Consider the following 20192-nt stretch of genomic DNA (forward strand, 5'->3'; position numbering starts at 1 on the left):
GATTTCACGTACAATTGATTTAGCTCTATTAAGAATCCAGGGACGATACCCCCTCTTGGAAAGCCTGCTGCAAACCTGACTTTCTTCCCTATTGTAATCACTGGATTGGGAGCAATTTCGTTTTATTCGAATCAATTCCCCCACCGGAATATTATTCTTGGTCTGTACCCCATGGCAGGAATCTGCCGTTAAGATGGAATTAGTGGCAGTAGGTTTGCGGTAAGGAGTGACTATGACCACATCCGAATCACTAATAGATAAGGTGACGTCCAAAAAATTCATTGTGGTCAAATGATGATAAGAGGTAAATTTTAGATTAAATTCATTAGTATTCAAATATGAAACAAACCCCTGTATACTATCTTCTGGACCACACCAAATCATCAGCAGATCATCCAGATATCTGCCATACCATAGCAGACATTTGGAAAATGGATTCTCATCCGAATACAGGAAATCCTCCTCCCACCTCGCCATAACGATATTTGCAAGGGAGGGGGAGAAGCGAGCTCCCATACTAACTCCTCTGCACTGCAAATAAAAATTTTTGTCAAAAGAAAAATAATTATGCTTTAGGAGAAAATCAGTAGATGAGATTAAAAAATCTTTCAAACATGTGTCATAGTCACTAAATCTGTCTAAATGTTGGGATAGACAGCGTAATGCAACGTTATGAGGTATAGATGGATATAAAGATATCACGTCGCATGAGAGCCAGGAATAATGAGATTTCCAACAAAAATTGTCCAGAGCCTTAACCACCTCCTTTGTATCCCTGATATAACCTGGTATATCAAAAATCAAAGGTTGTAGAAAATGATCTATCCAGCCTCCCAAATTCTCCCCCAATGAGCCAATGCCTGAAACTATTGGTCTCAGTGGGAGAGGAAAAATGTTTTTATGGACTTTTGGGAGACAATGGTAAATTGGAACCACAGGGTTTTTATTAAATAAAAAATCCTTAGTTTTCTCACTAATAGCACCTACACAGACTCCTTCCTCTAGATTTTTCAATAATAAATTATTATAATGTCTAGTGGGGTCCTGATCTAATTCTATATAGGTGTCTATATCCTGTAGGTCCTTAAGTATCAATTTTTTATATAAACCTGAATTTTTTTTATTTTTTTTCTCCTTTATATTAATCTGATAAATAAAAATATGATAAAGAAAGGAATGAGGAAAGGAAGAAGGGGTAGGAGGAGAGAAATAGGGAAGAGAAAAGACTGCTCTTTGATACAGTTCAGATGATGTGATTTTTGTGTATCCAGTAGACATCATACTTATTTAATGTGGATAAAAATTTCTCTTAGGAATTGTCCCTAATAATGATGGGATGATGTCTTGGTGGATACTGAATTTACCTATATATTTGATTGCGTGTTTTTTTTTTTTTTTTTTTTTTTGTACATATCCTTTTGTAGTATAATTTATGGTACATTATTTATGGGACATGAATATGTGATATGTACTTTAAAATATGTGGTTGCAATTATTGATGTTCATATTCATCTTTTTTATTTTACATTAGGAGTTCTTATATTTCCTTTTAAAAGGAAAAAGGAAAAGGGAGAAAGGGGAAAGAAAGAGAGAAAAAAAAGATAAAGTATATTATATATTATGCATGTTATTTATGTTATGTTGTCTACACTGACTGTTTTTCCTTCCATTCTGTTTGGCTCTCCTACCATTACCATGTCAGGAGCTCCTTTGGAGCAGTTCACACACCTGTTTCTGATTATTGGAGGTGGGAGAATCCAACATAAGGAAGTTGGTTGCATTTAATGTCAGAACATGATTAAGACCTGAGGCGTCGAAACGCGTTGTTCTGCAGTCATCCGACTGATATGCTGTACCTGCTGGAATTTTAATATGCATTGGCACAATAAAATGGATTTTTAATTTTCCATTCCTAGCGCTGGAACTTTCTTCCCTTTTTTCTACTATTTCTCTAAGATGGTGCACCTGGTACCTCTCTCCCGGTTACCTTCTGCGCGGGGCCTGGCAGTGTTGTTCATTAAGCACATTTTCTACCTGCATGGCATGCCGGACAAAATTGTCAGTGACCGGGGTCCTCAGTTTGCGTCCCGGTTTTGGAGAGAGCTTTGTTCCCTGCTCAGCATTGAGCTGAATCTCTCCTCGGCCTATCATCCTGAGATGAACGGGATGGTAGAGAGAGCCAACCAGACCCTGATCACATATCTTCGACATTTTGTCTCAGCCAGGCAGGATGACTGGGTATCCTTGCTGCCGTGGGCAGAGTTCGCTTTGAACAATGCTGTGGCCGACTCCACCGGTCAGACCCCATTCCTCCTAAATTACGGTCAGCATCCACGCTTCCCTGTGACCATGCCCGTGTCATCCACCGACTCCAGGGTTGTAGACTGGGCGGTGGAGGCACGCAACATTTGGGATCGCACCCAGGATGCTATCCGGGCTTCCAAGGAGAGAATGAGGACCTCCGCTGATGCACACCGGTGCCCTGCTCTGACTTTTGCCCCTAGTGACTTGGTGTGGCTCTCCACCCAAAACATCAGGCTGCGGGTAGAGTCCGCTAAGTTCGCAACATGCTACATTGGCCCCTTCAAGGTCCTCAAGAAGATCAGCTCTGTGGTCTACTGTCTGGCCCTCCCACCACACTTTGCTATCTCTGATACATTCCACGTGTCCCTCCTTAAGCCTGTTCACTTGTCCCGGTCCTCCGAGTCATCTGCCGGGACATCAGACTTGTCTTCGGACGAGTTTGAGATCAATGCCATCGTGGGATGCAAGGTGATGTGGGGCAAAAAGTTTTATTTGGTGGATTGGAAGTGTCATGGTCCAGAGGCTTGGACCTGGGAGCCAGTGGAGAACATCCACGCTCCGCTCCTCATTGCGGAGGGGGCCCTGGGAGGGGGGGTAATCTTAGGCGTCAGGTTCCTGCCACTGCACAGCAGGAATCCAGAGCCTTGCACCCAGCGGTCTCCCATTCTTCTTTGGCCGCAGTGGAGCCTGCTCAGCAGATTCGTCAGTCCCAGAGTTCTGCCCAGGCCAACTCCATGGGTTTGCTTGAAGCTGCCACCTCTGGCACAGCTATGACAATGCATGCTGCTCAGCAGAGAGATTCTCCAGGGACTAAGTCCTCATGTTGGGCCAATGAGCATGCCCGTGGTGTGATCTCCCATTGGAGATCAAGGGTCACATGCTCAGGTCCTGCTCGTGTTCGGATTGGCCCATCCGAGAAGCCAGGAAGGTCCCGGACGCCCGTGGCTATAAAAGGTTCGCATGGCCGCTCGCCCATGCGCTAGGATAGACTGTATTTACAGACTATGAGGTGTGAGAGACGTATGCACGTATGAATGTATCTGGTGACTGACTCATTAAGAAACCCCTACCCTTGGTACGCATGTGTTGTGCAGCCTAGCCTGCTAGCGCCCAGGCTTAGGTGTAGGTAGCTCAGGGTTTGAGTCAGACATTGGTCCTCTTCAGTGATCCAGCATGCCTCAGTGCACGTGCTCCAAACTCCAATGCCAGAGTCTTTAGCGGTGCTCGTGGCAGCGACGCCGCGCACTCAGTGGGCCTAGAGGGACTCTAACCCCGTGTCCTTGGGGTAGCGTTCTGTGGCCGTACACTGTGCGCTCTTTTAGCCGAGCTCTGTGATCACAAACAAGCTACGGCGTTAATGTTCAGCGGTAGTGTGGCTCTGTGAAGCAACAGAGTCCGCCCCTGTACACACCGGGTGACGATAACCCGCGTGTGTTCTTATAGTATACTGCTATATAGCATCCGCCATTACTGAGCAGCAGGTTACCACCCCTGCATGGTGGACCCCGGGCTGCGAACGCACCTTATTACCATCTGTATTATTTGGTGCGTTCCGCAAGCCTTAACAGGTACAGGACAGTATACGGGACTATGCTCTTAACCTTCAGTAAGCGCTACGGTCTGTAAAGCAGGTTGACCCTGACAGCGTGTCAGAGGAAGATAGGTTGCTAACGGAGCGATTTATAGAAGGACTCCTGTCTAGCAATCAAAAGACTCAGCTGCGCATAATGGCCCTATAAAATCCTGAAGTGGACTTTGCACACTTTAAGGATAGGGCCATCCGGGTGCTGTGTGAACCAAATCTTAGCGGCACAGTGCCCCCTAGGCGTGCAGCCATTATATACCGACAGGGGGCAGCATCTTTTCCCTGGATCACTGTTGAGGCCGACGCGCCAACCCAAGATAATTACTCTTCTGCAGACCTACGTTTCCAGGTCCAGGAGCTGACCAAAAGTGTGGCTGCACTAACTAAAACTGTGCAGTCCATGCAAGAGGCCCCAAATAAGAAGATTCAGCTGGCCTCCAGTCCAGATGACGTCCCATGGCGATGGCAGAGGAGGATCCCACCAACCAGAGGGAGAGACAGCAATCATTACGACGAGGATGGACAGCCCATCTGTCGCCGCTGCAACCAGGTGGGGCACATCGCAAGATTCTGCATTTTAAACGAGGAACCCCTGGGGCAGAGGGCCAACCCCCAGGAGTAAGACGTCCATGCCCACAAAACTGGCGAGAAAAGTACGTGGGAGGACGGCCGGTTCTGCCCATTGTGATTGATGGTTTCTGATGAACGCCTTACTGGACACCGGCTCCCAGGTGACAGCAATGCCATATGTCCTCTTTAAGCGGTACTGGGCTGATTCAGACATTACTCGCAGCCCAGATGAACAGCTTGCCATCTTTGCTAGCAATGGTCAGCCTTTGCCTCAGGTGGGGTATAAAGAGGTGACCATTAAGATTGGCCGAGTAGAAATGCAGTTGTAAGTTTGATTATAGTTGATTTTGACAAACGAGAATGCCATCCTATGATTACTTTAGGCACCAATGTAATAGAAAATTGTCTTGGATTAATTATTGTTTTGTTGCAACAGGTATTCCAGGTGTCCAGTTCCAGTCAGCAGCGAGTCCTGCAAATGGGTACCAGAGCACTGATGCAGAGCCAACAGGAAGAGCTGTCTGGAGAAGATGTCGGCAGTGTCAGAGTGAGTGATCCATTCCCCACTGCAGTACCCCCAAGGAGTGAAATGTTAATTTGGTGTCGGGCAGCAATAAGCCTCAGGGTTCAAGATTACCAGGCCCTGGTAGAACCAGTGTACTCTGATAGTAGGCCCACTGTCCTGACAGCCATGGGGGTAGTCGATGTTTGCAAGGGGAGGGTACCAATACGCATCTTGAATTGTGGGGGGACAGAGGTCCAATTACCCCGGTACGACACCCTTGCTAAGCTGTTCACTGTCAGTAACAATGCAAAAGAGGCAGCAGAGCCCTTGCTTCCGTCCGACCAGGTGGAGGACAATGGCTCTGAGGGGCAGCTGGAGGATTGGTGTCGGCAGCTACACGTAGGCACTGACTTCACCCCTTCACACCAAAAGCATGGGGCTTACCGGGTGGCTCGAGAGTATGAGAGGGTCTTCAGCAAATATCCTCTAAACTTTGGGCAGGCAAAAGGGGTCCAACACCATATCCCCACCAGAAATCATCCGCCCATTAAAGAGAGGTACCGACCTGTACCCCCAGAACACTATCAACATGCCAAAAATATGTTACGGTAGATGAAGGAGGCTGGGGTAATCAGAGATAGTTGTAGCCCCTGAGCAGCTTCATTAGTCCTCGTTAAAAAGGAAGGTGTTACCATGAGAATGTGTGTTGACTATAGGCAGATTAACAAAATTACACATAAAGACGCCTACCCGCTACCTAGAATTGAGAAATCATTGGCTGCATTGAGAACCGCTAACTATTTCTCGACTTTAGATCTCACCAGTGGGTATTGACAGGTTCCCGTGGCAGAAGCAGACAGAGAGAAGACAGCGCTTACAACACCAATGGGCCTCTGCGAGTTTAACTATATGTCATTCGGGCTCAGCAGTGCACCGGGGACATTTCAGCGGTTAATGGAATGCTGCCTAGGACATAAAACCTTTTAAACTGTTCTGCTGTACCTAGCTGACATCATCTTTTCCAAAATCTATGAAGACCACGTGAAGCACCTGGCCAAGGTGTTCAAAGCTCTGTCCAACTTTGGCTTGAAAGTAAAGCCGTCCAAATGCCACCTTTTGAAACCCAAGGTGCAGTACCTAGGCCTTATGGTAAGTGCAGAAGGCATGGCTCCAGACCTTGACAGAGTCACCGTTATCTGAGACTGGCAAAGACCCAGCAACATTCCTGAAATATGGCAGTTCCTTGGGTTGGTGGGCTACTACTGGAGATTCATCAAGGGCTTCACCAAGATAGCCGCACCTCTGCAAGACCTGCTAGTGGGCCAACTCAAGAAGGCCAAGAACAAGAGTCCTCCATTCGAGGGGAACCACAGGATAGAAGAATCCTTCACTCGGTTGAAATTGGTTCTCACGGGAGATGAAGACCTGGCCTATCCTGACTATGACCAACCATTTATACTTTACACGGACGCCAGCAATGTGGGATTAGGAGCTATGCTGTCAAAAATGAAGAAAGGCAGAGAGAGAGTGATTGCCTATGCCAGCAGGAAACTTTGTCCCATTGAAAGGAACCCCTACAACTACAGTTCCTTTAAACTGGAGTTCCTCGCCATAGTCTGGGTGGTAATGGAGCGCTTCAAGCACTACCTATCCTTAGCAAAGTTTATCATCTACACGGACAATAATCTGCTAACCCACCTTGAAACGGCAAAGCTGGGTGCACTGGAGCAGCAATGGATAGCCTGGCTATCCAACTATGAGTTTACCATCAAGTACCAAGCGGGGCATAAGAATGCTAGTGCGCTAATGCTGATGTGCTGTCCAGGATGCCCAATTCACCAGACGGGGAGAAGATCCAGAAGAACTCGAAGAAATTGACTTACCAGCCTTCCACCTTCCCCTTGCGACCCAGTGCTCCCAATGGGTGAGGAACAAGCGCTACATCATGCAAGAGGCCAAATTAAACCCATTAGCCCCACCATGAGTGGGCAGAGACACAGGAAGCCGATCCGGCAGTTCGCCAAGTAAAGGAGTTGCTGACACAAGCTGACTCACACCCTGGTCCAGATGCTCCACAGTTGTGGAAGGAGAAGGGCAAGCTGTTCAACTATGAGGGTAAACGGTGTCGGAGGAATATCAACTCGAGTGAACACACGAACTGGTCTGGCATGTGGTAGCCCCCAAAGCAGGATGCGCTATGGTCTTGGAAGCGTACCACGATGGAGCAGGACATTTCGGGTAGAAGAAGTTGGAGGTCCTACTTTGTGAGAGATTCTACTGGGTTGACATGAGGAAAGCCATTGAGAAGTGGTGCCCAGAATGTGGCCCATGCAACATGCGCAGGAAAGACCGCAACAGCCAGCGAGCCCCATTACAGCCAATCATCATGAAACAGCCATGTGAACTGGTAGCTTTGGATCACATGACTCAGAGTACGAATGACTACACCTACACTCTGACCATCGTTGACCATTACTCGAGGTTCTTGGTAGTCGTGCCTGTCAAAGACCAAACAGCGAAGACGGCAGCCAAAGCGTTTCAAGAATACGTTTGTCGACTGCACTCTTACCCTGAACAAGTGCTCACCGACCAAGGCCCAGCCTTTGAGGCAGAAGTGTTCCAGGAGTTCTGTAACCTGTACAGCTGCAAGAAAATCAGGACGACACCATACCATCCACAGACCAATGGCATGTGCAAGAAGATGAACCAGGTATTAATTGACCTATTGAAGACCTTGCCACTGGAACAGCCAACCCTATGTCCAGAGAAGTTGCCAGATCTGAGATCTATACAACCATATCCTAGTAAGCTCCACCAACTGCACTCCTGCCTACCTGATAAGGGCAAGACCTGGCAAGTTACCCATTGACTAGGACATGGGAGTTTTAACACCTGAGGTGACATCACCAGATGCAGACTGTGATACAGAGCAGCAATACTGCAAAGTGCAAGAGTGCGTGGAACGAAGTTTGTCCTAGGCAAGAGAGTAGCAGGAAAGAAATTACAATCAGCACACCTCTGCAGTTCCCTTGATACCTGAGAACAGGTACTCAAAAGGAAGAGACGAGTGCACAAACTTGATGACCTCTGGGAAACTGAGCCATACACCGTTTTACCTTCAGACTTTGATAACACCATCAGTAAGGATGGAGGAGAAACCTCAGCGGCAGTGTCAAGAGATCATCTCAAACCATGCCCTGACCAACTAAAGGAAGGGATTGAAGACCCAGACGTTCTCTCCAGATTGGACAAGACTGTACCAGGCCATAGTTGTGCCCATCTTGATCTTTCCCCAGCCAGTAGTGCCAGAAGGGGGTACCACTTAAGACCAGCCTGAAGACCAGCGACCTCAAGCAGCAGATGCCACACCAGTAGAGGAGCAAGAAAATTTATCCCCTGCCAGCGGCGAATCTGTCATGCCCACGGTGAGCATCAGTAGTCGTAGAAAATCAGGTATACCTATGCTACATAGAGTCACTCATAGAGTAGCTGAAAAAGAGCGCACTACACCAATGGTTGCAAGCACAGTGAATCCAGTTAGGTCACCAGCAATACCAGTGCTACGAAAGTCTACCCGTTGTACTTAAGATCAAAACCCCATAAGGTTCCACATGTAAGTAAAGTGCGTAAGGAAGATATGTAAATCAGTAATGTAATACGTAATCATTAAGCATATGACCCTACAGAGACTTACTGTATGAACTTTTAAAAATTTTCGTAATAATCCATTGAAGGACAGTTGGGCCACAGGACTAAGTGTCACCAGGAACTTACTTGTATATAGTTAACAACATGGCTCAGGAATGGACAATGGAAAATGACGCTTGGACTAATCGTCATCAGGACTATTTTTGAGCTTTGGTTTTTGTAATTTTTATTTTTGAAATTTTGTAAATGATTATTATTGTTCACTTGTTGTAATGTTTTGTTTCCTCAGTCCGAGAGTACTGAATTTCACTAGGGGGGAATGTGGCACCCCAGGAGTCCGGTTGCCACAGTGGCATTGCCTCCCTCACAGGGGGCTGATGACATGCCTGGAACACATATCCAAAACTTTTCCGGACTCCAGACCAGAAGGAGGAGCGCTAAACTCGGTTTCAGGGGAGCTTATCTATGAGTTCTGGCCTGGAGGCGGGGTCAGTCAGTCAGTGTCTGGAACTGAGAGAGACAGAGTGTGTGTGAAGAGAGGAGAGAGAAGTGAAAGGGAACCTGGGGAGTGGAGCTGTGACCAAGCTCACCCCAGAGTACAGCACTAGAAGCCAGACACCGGAGTCCGTGGCTGACTGGTACAACAGTCCCAGCAGCTAAATCCGGAGGGCAGGGGATTGCAGGTCTCCTGGCCTAGCAAACACCGGAAGGCACAGCAGCAGACCAGAGCCCCCACAAAGGAGTGACACCTGCAATAGGCTCAAGCTGCCTGCCATAAAGGAAAGTACTTCAGATCAATAAGGAACAGAGGACTGAGCATAGCTTTAGGCAGCAAAGACCTCAGAGGACAGCGCAGTAAGGAGGCCTCAAAACCCATCTGGCTTAGTGGATCCTAAGTTGCTTTCAGGCTCCACGGACCTTCATTGTCATCTGTAACTAGTGCCCCGGTCTGCACTTCAAACCTTGAGTAAAAGTGTGGAAACTGCACCCTGCTGTGTCCTCAGAGTTATTTACTGCACCTTCCACTCAGCACTACATCCATTATCACCATCTTTAACAATATAATTGCCCTGGGACTAAGCTCTACCTGTGGCAAGCTGTATCAACTCTGCTGCATCACCATCAACCCCAGCAGTCTCTTTAAGCAGCGTCGGCCATCCTTGGCCAAGGACTACAGGTGGCGTCACGAATCATCTCTTACAAACTTTATTTCCCCTTTAATCATCATTTTTCATTGGACGCCAAGGACCACGGACCAGGTCACTGCTGCCGTGACACATCCCCTTAAGAACCGGCCCAGTACCGAGTAACCCTATGGCCCTGGCGGGTGCTCCACTGACTTTCTTTATAGGTTTAACAATTACATATCTGACAACATCCAGTATCTTTGGTTTATCCTTGGCTCAGTGGCTTCAGCCAAATTCTGCAGGTTTTTTTTTTTTTTTTCAAAAGTTGAAAAATTTGGCACAAAACCCACTCCGGTTCTCCCCTGGTATAGTCTTCTGCATGTTTTTCACAAGTCACATATGTTACAACATTTTGAAAAAAATTTGACTTTTTGAGAAAACTAGATAATGGCAGGAAAAAAAAATCTTTGTATCAAATTTATGTATCGTGTGAGTCAGTCTGATGAATTTGGGGCAATAGTTGTCAGCAAATATCATGAATCAAAAAAAGAAAATTGACTTAAAAAAATCATAAATATTGAGTGGGTTCATAAATATTGAATGGGTTCTTTTTGCAGAGTTTTTGGCTCAAAAAACTGAATAGAACCTGGAATTTGCTCAGGAGTTTGGAGTTTTTAAAAAGATTATGGAGAGTTTATCTCAGTTTCTGCTCCAAAACCTCTTCAAACAAAACCTACTACCATTAGCCTGTGTGCTCATGAAAATTTTAAAGGAGATTTTGAAGAAGTCTTTTTGCTGAGGAAAAACCTAAGTGGAAACTCCAAAGCTTTTGAAAAGTTTTGAGATTTGGAGTTTCCATTTAATTTCTACTCCAAAAACTCCTCGAAAAACTTTTCGTGCACAACCAAAAGGCCAAACTTTTTGACCCACTATTATGTTTCCTATTTTTTTACAATTATTTTGCCTACTCATTTTTTGCAACAGGCACATGCCAATCCAAGTAGATATTATTTGTGCCATTTTCTATTTACAGACAGAAAACCCCCAGGGAAGATAAGCAGACGCGTTTCAAGCTCATAAGCTCTAATTCATTGCTTAACATGAAAAATTTCCTTTGTCAGTTATATGCCTATGTTATGAAGTTGGAGTTTTAAAAGTTTTTCTAATAAATGATGAATTTCCAAGGACCCAAGAGCTGGATTTTTTTTTTCTTTTTTAATTAATGTCTGATCGGTCGGGGTCTGACACCCGGCACTCCCACTGATCAGCTGTCCTTGGTGTTGTGGCGGCAGCCCGCCGAAATAACTAAATAGCGGAGCTGCTCAGTCTTTTGATAGTGGCCGAGGCCAGGTACTGCACATCCGCCTTCAATTGATTTGAATAGGAGCCGGATGTGCAGTACCCGGCCGCAGCCAATATGGGAAGACAGAGCAGCTCCGCTATTGAGTTGTTCTGGCGAACGCTGACGATAACACTGAGAACAGCTGATCAGCGGGAGTGCCCGGTGTCAGACCCTGACTGACTGGACATTGATGACCTATCCTAAGTCTTCCCTAGCTCTCTGCTTCTATATTCACCTCCCCAGTATATGTCCCTATACAGTAATCTACACCCCACAATAATTCTTTCTTGTACTCCATATAGGAACTCTCGACATGAATTCACGTTTCGGCAGATTTGCTCATTCTTAATGCTGACCTCTAAGGAGTGATGACAATGAAGATACGGAGTCCCAGGATCTTAACCATCTTCAGGACAGACTTGGCAGCTGATTAATGCAACAGTTAAAATGCAGCAATATTCACTATAACCAATGCGTAAACCTTCATGAAGGATGTTAATATTTCACAATTTTTGTAAGAATTTACTGTTCCATTTTGCTAGTTTGCTTCTGTTTTTGGTGTAAAATGTATTAATACATTTGCAAACTGCAGTAATGTACAACAAATTAGTGATAGATATGTAAAACTTTCTCGGCCACTTTTTTAAGTCACTCTTTTGGAGTGTTAATAGTTCTTTTTTATCAATTAATAAAATGCAAAGTGAATGAAAAAAAGAGAAAAGTAAATCTTATCAATATTTGGTGACCGCCTCTTAGGATTCGTGCAGACAACTGCATTTTTGGATACCTGCGCGATTCGACAAAATTACACTTGGATCAATGTTATTCTATGAGGCCGTTCGATTTTTTTCCTAGGGCACAGTCTGCCTGACGAGAAAATTGCAGCTTGTACTATTTACATCTGGAAATCGGATCGCACTTGTCCATGCAAGTCAATGGGTTGATCCAAAAAATTTACCATGCTCGGATGATATCTGAGGGCTGTCTGATTTTCAAGGACTTACAGATTGGAGAAGATGGAGAATTTTTTTCCATCTTCTCCACAGTCGAAAAATCTTATCACGCTATGACCAAACTCTGATCACAATGTGATTATCATGATTGCACAAATTTCCTCAAATGATAGAAGAGACAATATTCTGACCCTAGCCTTACCATCATCAATATTTCTAGGAACTTATGCACACAGTTTTTGAAGAAACTTGGCAGGGAGGATTATCCAAACATCTTTGAGAACTGACTCCAGATCTTCTGTGAATGTCATTTGTGCAGATCCTTCTGTCTATTCATGTAATCTCAAACAGACTGGATGATGTGAGTTGAGGGCTCCGTGGGGGCCGGATCATCACTTCCAGGACTTCTTGTTCTTCTTTACTCTGAAGATCGTTTTTAATGACGTTGGCTGGATGTTTGGGGTTGTTATCTGGCTGAAGAATATATTTGGAGCCAATAAGTCACCTCCTTGGTGGTGTTTCATGATGGATAACGACACAGAGGTTAAGCCATATTTAGGACTGTGTGTACCAATTTTCATGATCCAGTCCAGGTTTTGAGTCCTGTCTGCCCCTTTCCCGGACTGATCATGTCAAGGGTTAAATTTGTCTGGCCTCGTTTTGGGTTCAGGTCAGCTATTTCTTCCTGCTGCGTCATGTAGGCCATGTCATTTATATTTTCTGCCTATGGCATGAGTATCTGACTCTGATAGTATCCTATTTTGTCCTGCTGCGCTTTCTGACCTTGCCCGTGTCTGTTCCTCCCTCTGCCCGTCCCATCTTAGTGTTTCCTGATTGCTTTTAGATTTTCCGGTGTTTAACTCAGTTTTGCCTCTGACTTGCCTTTGCCTCTTGTCCCTTGTACTTCTCCCTTTTGTCTGGTATTGACCCTTTGGCTCTCCACTGACTCTTTGCTTGCTTTTCCCTTGGTACTGCGTGACGGTCTAGGTTTTGACTATTCTTGTGCCACCTGGTTGTGACTTTGCTGCAGCACTTCAGTTCTGCTCTGGTAGACTTGTTACTATCTTTCCACTCTATTGCCCTCTAGTGGAGGTTGCAGTGACCTGCAGCGTGACACCAATAGTGCTTTTTGGAAAAATGCTGCCATTTTTGTCAGGATTTTTCTTGCATTATCAGAGGCAAAACAGAGGTGGATTCAAAAGGTGTGGATATGCCATAGATGTCCCACATGGTAATAATCCTTTAAAGGGTTTTTCACTCAACCCCTGCATTGATTTTTTTAGCAGGTTGAGTATAATTTTGGGGATTCTCCTTTTATTCTTGAACATCATTTATGGTATGGTATGTTCCTGGTCTTGTCGAGGTTTGGGGAATTTCTATTGTCTCCTAAGAGTCTGTTGCCCTTGGTTTCAGATGGTTGGGTTGTTGTGGATGTGACCAAAATATACCATGATGATTTTTCACCAATCCAAACTCCAACCAATAATTTAATCAGCAGGAATCATCATCAAATGTAGACGTATGACTGTTGTGACTCTGCAGGTATGTGAAGATGGTGTCCATAGAGGTAGGACCATGTTGAGTCTGCAACTAACTGTAAAGTTTTAGGCTACGGTCACACTTTCAGTATTTCTTCAGTATTTCTCATCAGTATTTGCAAGCCAAAACCAGGTGAGTAGAGTTGAGCGAAACAGGTCGGTCAGATTCAAAAATCGCCAACTTTCGCCAAAGTCGGGTTTCGCCGATCGAAACCCGACCCTAGCGTGAGGTCGGCCATGAGGTCGCCGATCCGAGCGCCAAAGTCGCATTTCAAATTATGCTTTCAGCGCCTTTTCTCACCCAATGATGGAGGATGCACACTGTGGGCAACGCGATGACATGCGCAGCGGCCAGCACCATCTTAGAGAAGGGCATTGAAGTGATTGGCTGGCTTTGTGTGGCGTCACAGTGGGTATAAAAGGCTGTGAACGCCGACCGCCATCTTACTTCTGCTGATCTTACAATAGGGAGAGGTGCTGCTGCTGATTCTGAACAGGAGATAGCGCTTTTCACTGTACAGTTAATGTGCAGTGAAAGGGGAGGATATTTGCTGTGTGCAGCAGTGCTGGTGGTGATTAGGCTGCCTCTTAAGGCTACCTGCTAGCTGCATTGCTGTGTGCACACTGCTGTTCAAACTGCTTTTTTCAAAGCACTCCAAATTTTATTATTTTGTCCTGGTGAGTTACTGAGCGTTCATTTTTTTCACACACCGTCTAGTGGTGTACGCTCCTCACACACTACCGTGTACCGGCTGGTATCACGGACAAATAGAAGCTATCTGGGTGTGACTCTGGAAGAAAAAGCCGAGGAGTTTGTCCATTTTTCCAGACCTACACCTTAGGCCGGAGTCACACTGGCGAGGAATACGGGTGTGTGAGAGGCGCAAAAAGCACGCATTAGACACGGACCAATGATTCTCTATGGGGTCACTCGCACCAGGCGTATATTTCTCCTCAGTATCCTACGCTCCGTGCCACTCGCAGCATGCTGCGATTGTCAGCGTACTACGGCCGTAGTACGCCAATGCAAGTCTATGGGTGCGCAAAAAATACGGATTACACACGGAGCACACATGTGACTTGCGAGAAATACGCACCCGGTGTCTTTTAGCAAAGCCGGCAATTCAGTGCACGATACAGTAAACTCACACTGACTGTTTTAATAAAGAAATGAAAGAATAGATATAGACACATAGAATACATAAATATATATATATATGCATTCTATGTGTCTATATCTATTCTTTCATTTCTTTATTAAAACTGTCATAGGGCTCCATTATATGTCCATTTTGCAAGCCTGCGAGAAAATCTCACCATACGGATGCCATACGGATTACATACGGATGCTGACATGCGCAAAATACGCGACCACACCTTGATTACGGATGACATACGGAGCACTGTTTAGGGGTCTGTCATCCGTATTACACATGTAAAATACTGACCGTATTTTACGCAGGTTAGTGTGACTCCAGCCTTAGAGTCGTGTCCGTTTTTCAAACAGTTTCGTATATCTGCTGTTTGATAATGGTTAAAACTAGACAGAGACAGCATGTGTCAGTCCATATACAAATACACGGAGCTTGACAATTTTCCATACACACACCGTACAGCGGTGTACGCTCCTCACACACTAACATGTACCGCTTTCTAGCATGGGCAAATAGAAGCTACCTGTGTGTGACTCTGGAAAAAAAAGCCGAGGAGTTTTTCTGTTTTTCCAGACACACACCTTAGAGTCGTGTCCGTTTTTCAAACAGTTTCGTATATCTGCTGTTTGATGACGGTCAAAACTAGACAGAGACAGTGTGTGTCAGTTCGTATACAAATACACGGAGCTTGACAATTTTCCATACACACACAGTACAGCGTTGTACGCTCCTCACACACTACCATGTACCGCCTTCTTGCACTGACAAATAGAAGCTACCTGTGTGTGACTCTGGAAAAAAAAACCGAGAAGTTTTTCCGTTTTTCCAGACCTACACCTTAGAGTCCTGTCCATTTTTCAAACAGTTTCGTATATCTGCTGTTTGATGACGGTCAAAACTAGACAGAGACAGCGTGTGTTAGTCCGTATAAAAATACACGGAGCTTGACAATTTTCCATACACACACCGTACAGCGGTGTATGCTCCTCACACACTACCGTGTACTGCCTTCTAGCACGGACAAATAGACGCTACCTGTATGTGACTCTGGAAAAAAAGCCGAGGAGTTCTTCTATTTTTCCAGACCTACACCTTAGAGCCCTGTCCGTTTTTCAAACAGTTTCGTACATCTGTTGTTTGATTATGGTCAAAAGTAGACAGAGACAGCGTGTGTCAGTCCGTATACAAATACATGGAGCTTGACACACACACTACCGTGTACTGCCTTCTAGCACGGACAAATAGAAGCTACCTGTGTGTGACTCAGGAAAAAAAAGCTGAGGAGTTTTTCCGTTTTTCCATACCTACACCTTAGAGTCGTGTCCGTTTTTCAAACAGTTTCGTATATCTGCTGTTTGATGACGGTCAAAACTAGACAGAAACAGCATGTGTCAGTCTGTATACAAATACACGGAGCTTGACAATTTTACATACACACATCATATAGAGCTGACCGATTCTCCAACAGTATTGTATATCTTCCGTTCGCATTACAGTCACTTTCATACCTAGTCAGCGTGTGTGTGACACTCTGTAAATACATATACGGAGATTGTTAGTTGCACAAAAATTGTATACAGCTGTACACTTCTGATACAGTTCTGTATATCTGCTTGTTGGATTATGGTCCAATACATGCTGTGAGAGCGTCTGTGACTAACATAATATATACGCTGATTAATTTGTTTAATACACCTTACACAGCTGGTCGCTCCTCATACAGTACCATCTCTCTGCTGGTATTTTTGGTACATTTTCTCAAACATGAGGAAGTATGGTGGAAGTGGCCGCGGATGTGGGCAGGGGGGCGCAGCTGGTACTGATGGTGGTGGTGCATCGGCTGGTTCTGGCAAAAGCACAATAGCAGCTAAGGCCGGTTTCACACTAGCGCATTTTCAACGCGCGCACGGCCGGGGGTAGCTCCGCCCCCGATCCGGCTCTCTGCCCGGCGTGCCCGCCCCTTCCTTGTAGCGCCGCCTCCTAGCGGACAGCGGCGCCTGCGATCGGCGCACCCTATCTTTAGCATAGGGTGCGCCGATCGTGCGCAGGTCGTGCGCTAGTTGCGCTTTGAGCTGCGCTGCGCACTTATGACGGTGCGCCGTGCGCGCCAAAATCCGAAAAGTTCGATTTTGGCGCGCACGGCGCACCGTCATAAGTGCGCAGCGCAGGTCAAAGCGCAACTAGCGCACGGCCTGCGCACGATCGGCGCACCCTATGCTAAAGATAGGGTGCGCCGATCGCAGGCGCCGCTGTCCGCTAGGAGGCGGCGCTACAAGGAAGGGGCGGGCACGCCGGGCAGAGAGCCGGATCGGGGGCGGAGCTACCCCCGGCCGTGCGCGCGTTGAAAATGCGCTAGTGTGAAACCGGCCTTAGGCAGGAGGTGTTGAGCCTGCGTCACCCTCTGGCCCAAGAAGGCCTGTAAGGTTGCCTTTTCTTGGAGTAGGAAAACCGCTTTTAACCCCTTCACCCCCAAGGGTGGTTTGCACATTCATGACCGAGCCAATTTTTACAATTCTGACCACTGTCCCTTTATGAGGTTATAACTCTGGAACGCTTCAGTTGATCTAGGCGATTCTGAGAATGTTTTCTCATGACATATTGTGCTTCACTTTAGTGGTAAAATTTTTTCACTATAACTTGCGTTTATTTATGAAAAAACATAAATATGGCGAAAATTTTGAAAATTTTGCAATTTTCAAACTTTGAATTTTTATGCCCTTAAAACAGAGAAATATGTGACACAAAATAGTTACTAAATAACATTTCCCACATGTCTACTTTACATCGGCACAATTTGGGAAACAACATTTTTTTTGTTAGAAAGTTATTAGGGTTAAAAGTTGACCAGCGATTTCTAATTTTTACAACAAAACTTACTATCCATTTTTTTTAGGGACCACCTCACATTTGAAGTCACTTTCAGGGGTCTAAATGGCAGAAAATACCCAAAAGTGACACCATTCTAAAAACTGCACCCCTGAAGCTACTCAAAACTACATTCAAGAAGATTATTAACCCTTCAGGTGCTTCACAGGAGCAGAAGCAACGTGGAAGGAAAAAATGAACATTTAACTTTTTAGTCACAAAAATAATATTTTAGCAACAATTTTTTTATTTCCCCAAGGGTAACAGGAGACATTAGACCCCAAAAGTTGTTGTCCAATTTGTCCTGAGTACGCTAATACCCAATATGTGGGGGTGAACCACTGTTTGGGCACATGGTAGGGCTCAGAAGGGAAGGAGCCCCGTTTGACTTTTTCAACCTAAAATTGGCTGGAATTGAGATCGGACGCCATGTCGCGTTTGACGAGCGTCTGATGTGCCTAAACAGTGGAAACCCCCCACAAGTGACCCCATTTTGGAAACTAGACCCCCTAAGGAACTTACCTAGATGTGTGGTGACCACTTTGAACCCCCAAGGGCTTCACAGAAGTTTATAACGCCTGGGCATGAAAATAAAAAATCATATTTTTTCCACAAACATAATAATTTAGTCCCCAATATTTTATTTTCCCAAAGGTAACAGGAGAAATTGGACCCCAAAGGTTGTTGTCAAATTTGTCCTGAGTACGCTGACACCCAATATGTGGGGGGAACCACTGTTTGTGCACATGGCAGGGCTCAGAACGGAAGGAGCCCCGTTTGACTTTTTCAACCTAAAATTGGCTGGAATAGAGATCAGACGCCATGTTGTGTTTGACGAGCGTCTGATGTGCCTAAACAGTGGAAACCCCCCACAAGTGACCCCATTTTGGAAACTAGACCCCCTAAGGAACTTATCTAGATGTGTGGTGACCACTTTGAACCCCCAAGTGTTTCACTAAAGATTATAATGCCCGGGCGTGAAAATATAAAATCCTGTTTTGTTCCCACAAAAATGATCATTTAGTCCCCAATTTTTAAATTTTCCCAAGAGTAACTGGAGAAATTGGACCCCAAAAGTCATTGTCCAATTTGTCCTGAGTACCCTGATACCCCACATGTGGTAGAAAACTAATGTTTGGGCACACGTCAGGGCTCGAAAGGGAAGTAATGACGTTTTGGAAAGCAGACTTTGATGGAATGATCTGCGGGCGTCATGTTCTATTTGCAGAGCCCTTGATGTTCCTAAACAGTAGAAACCCCCCATAAGTGACCCCATTTAGGGAAACTAGACCCCCTAAGGAACTTATCTAGATGTGTGGTGAGCACTTTGAACCCCCAAGTGTTTCACTAAAGATTATAATGCACGGGCGTGAAAATATAAAATCCTGTTTTGTTCCCACATAAATGATCATTTAGTCCCCAATTTTTAATTTTCCCAAGAGTAACTGGAGAAATTGGACCCCCAAAGTCGTTGTCCAATTTGTCCTGAGTACTCTGGTACCCCACATGTGGGAAAAAAACTGTTTAGGCACACGTCGGGGCTCGAAAGGGAAGTAGTGTTGTTTTGGAATGCAGACTTTGATGGTCTGCTGGCGTCATGTTCCGTTTGCAGAGCCCCTGATGTGCCTAAACAGGAAAAAAACCCACATGTGACATCATTTTGGATACTAGACCCCCAAAGAACAAATCTAGATGTGCCCCCAACTAATCTAATGTAAATTAGTAGTGCATAGAGGTGTGGTACAATTTAAAGAAATCCTTCATACACAGGCCAGGTTTTTCGGGGCAGGTGTCGCATTGATAAGTGGTGTCCCTGCGTATTCCTTTTTTGTAACACACTCGACACCTTTTTGTGGCTTACCTTTTCTTGGGGTTGGCGGGACCACCCCCGGAAAATGCTGACCTGGTACAATACGAGCACCTTCAGTTCCAGAAGTACTGGGGCCCGCTCCTTCCTGAGCGCCAAACATCAGGGCCTTAACCACTACCTCCTGGAACTGAAGGTACGACGTATCGCTGGGGCATGCACATTGTGACAGCAGGAATGCGTTGAGCATTGCCATTTGGACGATGTGCACAGTCAGCTTTTTATACCACACCTTGGCCTTCCTCAATGCATTGTACGGTTGGAGGAGTTGATCGGAGAGATCAACGCCCCCCATGTTTTTGTTGTACCCCACTACACATGTCGGTCTGCGGACCTGTGTAGAGGTACCCCGTACAGTGCAGAAGGTACTGCCATCGCTGTGTATGGTGGTCAAGAGATGGACATCTCTCTTGTCCTTGTACTTGACCACCAGCAGGTGGTCGCTACATTGGGCTCTGCTCTCACCTTTTCGGAGCATCTGCCCAAGTAGCGTCTTCGGGAGGCCTCTCTGATTTTTGCGGACAGTACCGCAGGCTGTGGTACGTCGCTCAGAGAGGGATTTGTAGAGTGGGATGCTGGTATAAAAGTTATCAGTGTAGAGGTGATAACCTTTATCCAGCAGTGGGTGCACCAAATCCCACACAATTTTCCCACTCACTCCCAGGAAAGGAGGACACTCAGGGGATTCAATCCGGGTGTCCTTCCCTTCGTAAACTCTAAACCTGTGGATGTAC

General features: G+C 45.7%; 1 protein-coding gene across 3 annotated transcripts in view; it reads left to right on the forward strand.

The window, feature by feature from the left end:
* The window catches only part of LOC141085429 (cell adhesion molecule CEACAM8-like), a 191576-nt gene extending 179787 nt beyond the window's left edge, over positions 1–11789 (forward strand). For all 3 annotated transcript variants that reach the window (XM_073570788.1, XM_073570789.1, XM_073570790.1), the window contains 2 exons: positions 4896–5006; positions 11384–11789. In XM_073570788.1, coding sequence (XP_073426889.1) covers positions 4896–5006; positions 11384–11398 — 126 coding nt within the window. In that variant the 3' untranslated portion in view covers positions 11399–11789. The remainder of the gene's footprint in view (positions 1–4895; positions 5007–11383) is intronic.
* The last annotated feature ends 8403 nt before the right edge of the window (positions 11790–20192 follow it).

Source organism: Dendrobates tinctorius, unplaced genomic scaffold, assembly GCF_039654945.1.
Source record: "Dendrobates tinctorius isolate UK_male_01 unplaced genomic scaffold, ASM3965494v1 ptg000028l, whole genome shotgun sequence".
In the NCBI taxonomy this organism is placed as follows: Eukaryota; Metazoa; Chordata; class Amphibia; order Anura; family Dendrobatidae; genus Dendrobates; species Dendrobates tinctorius.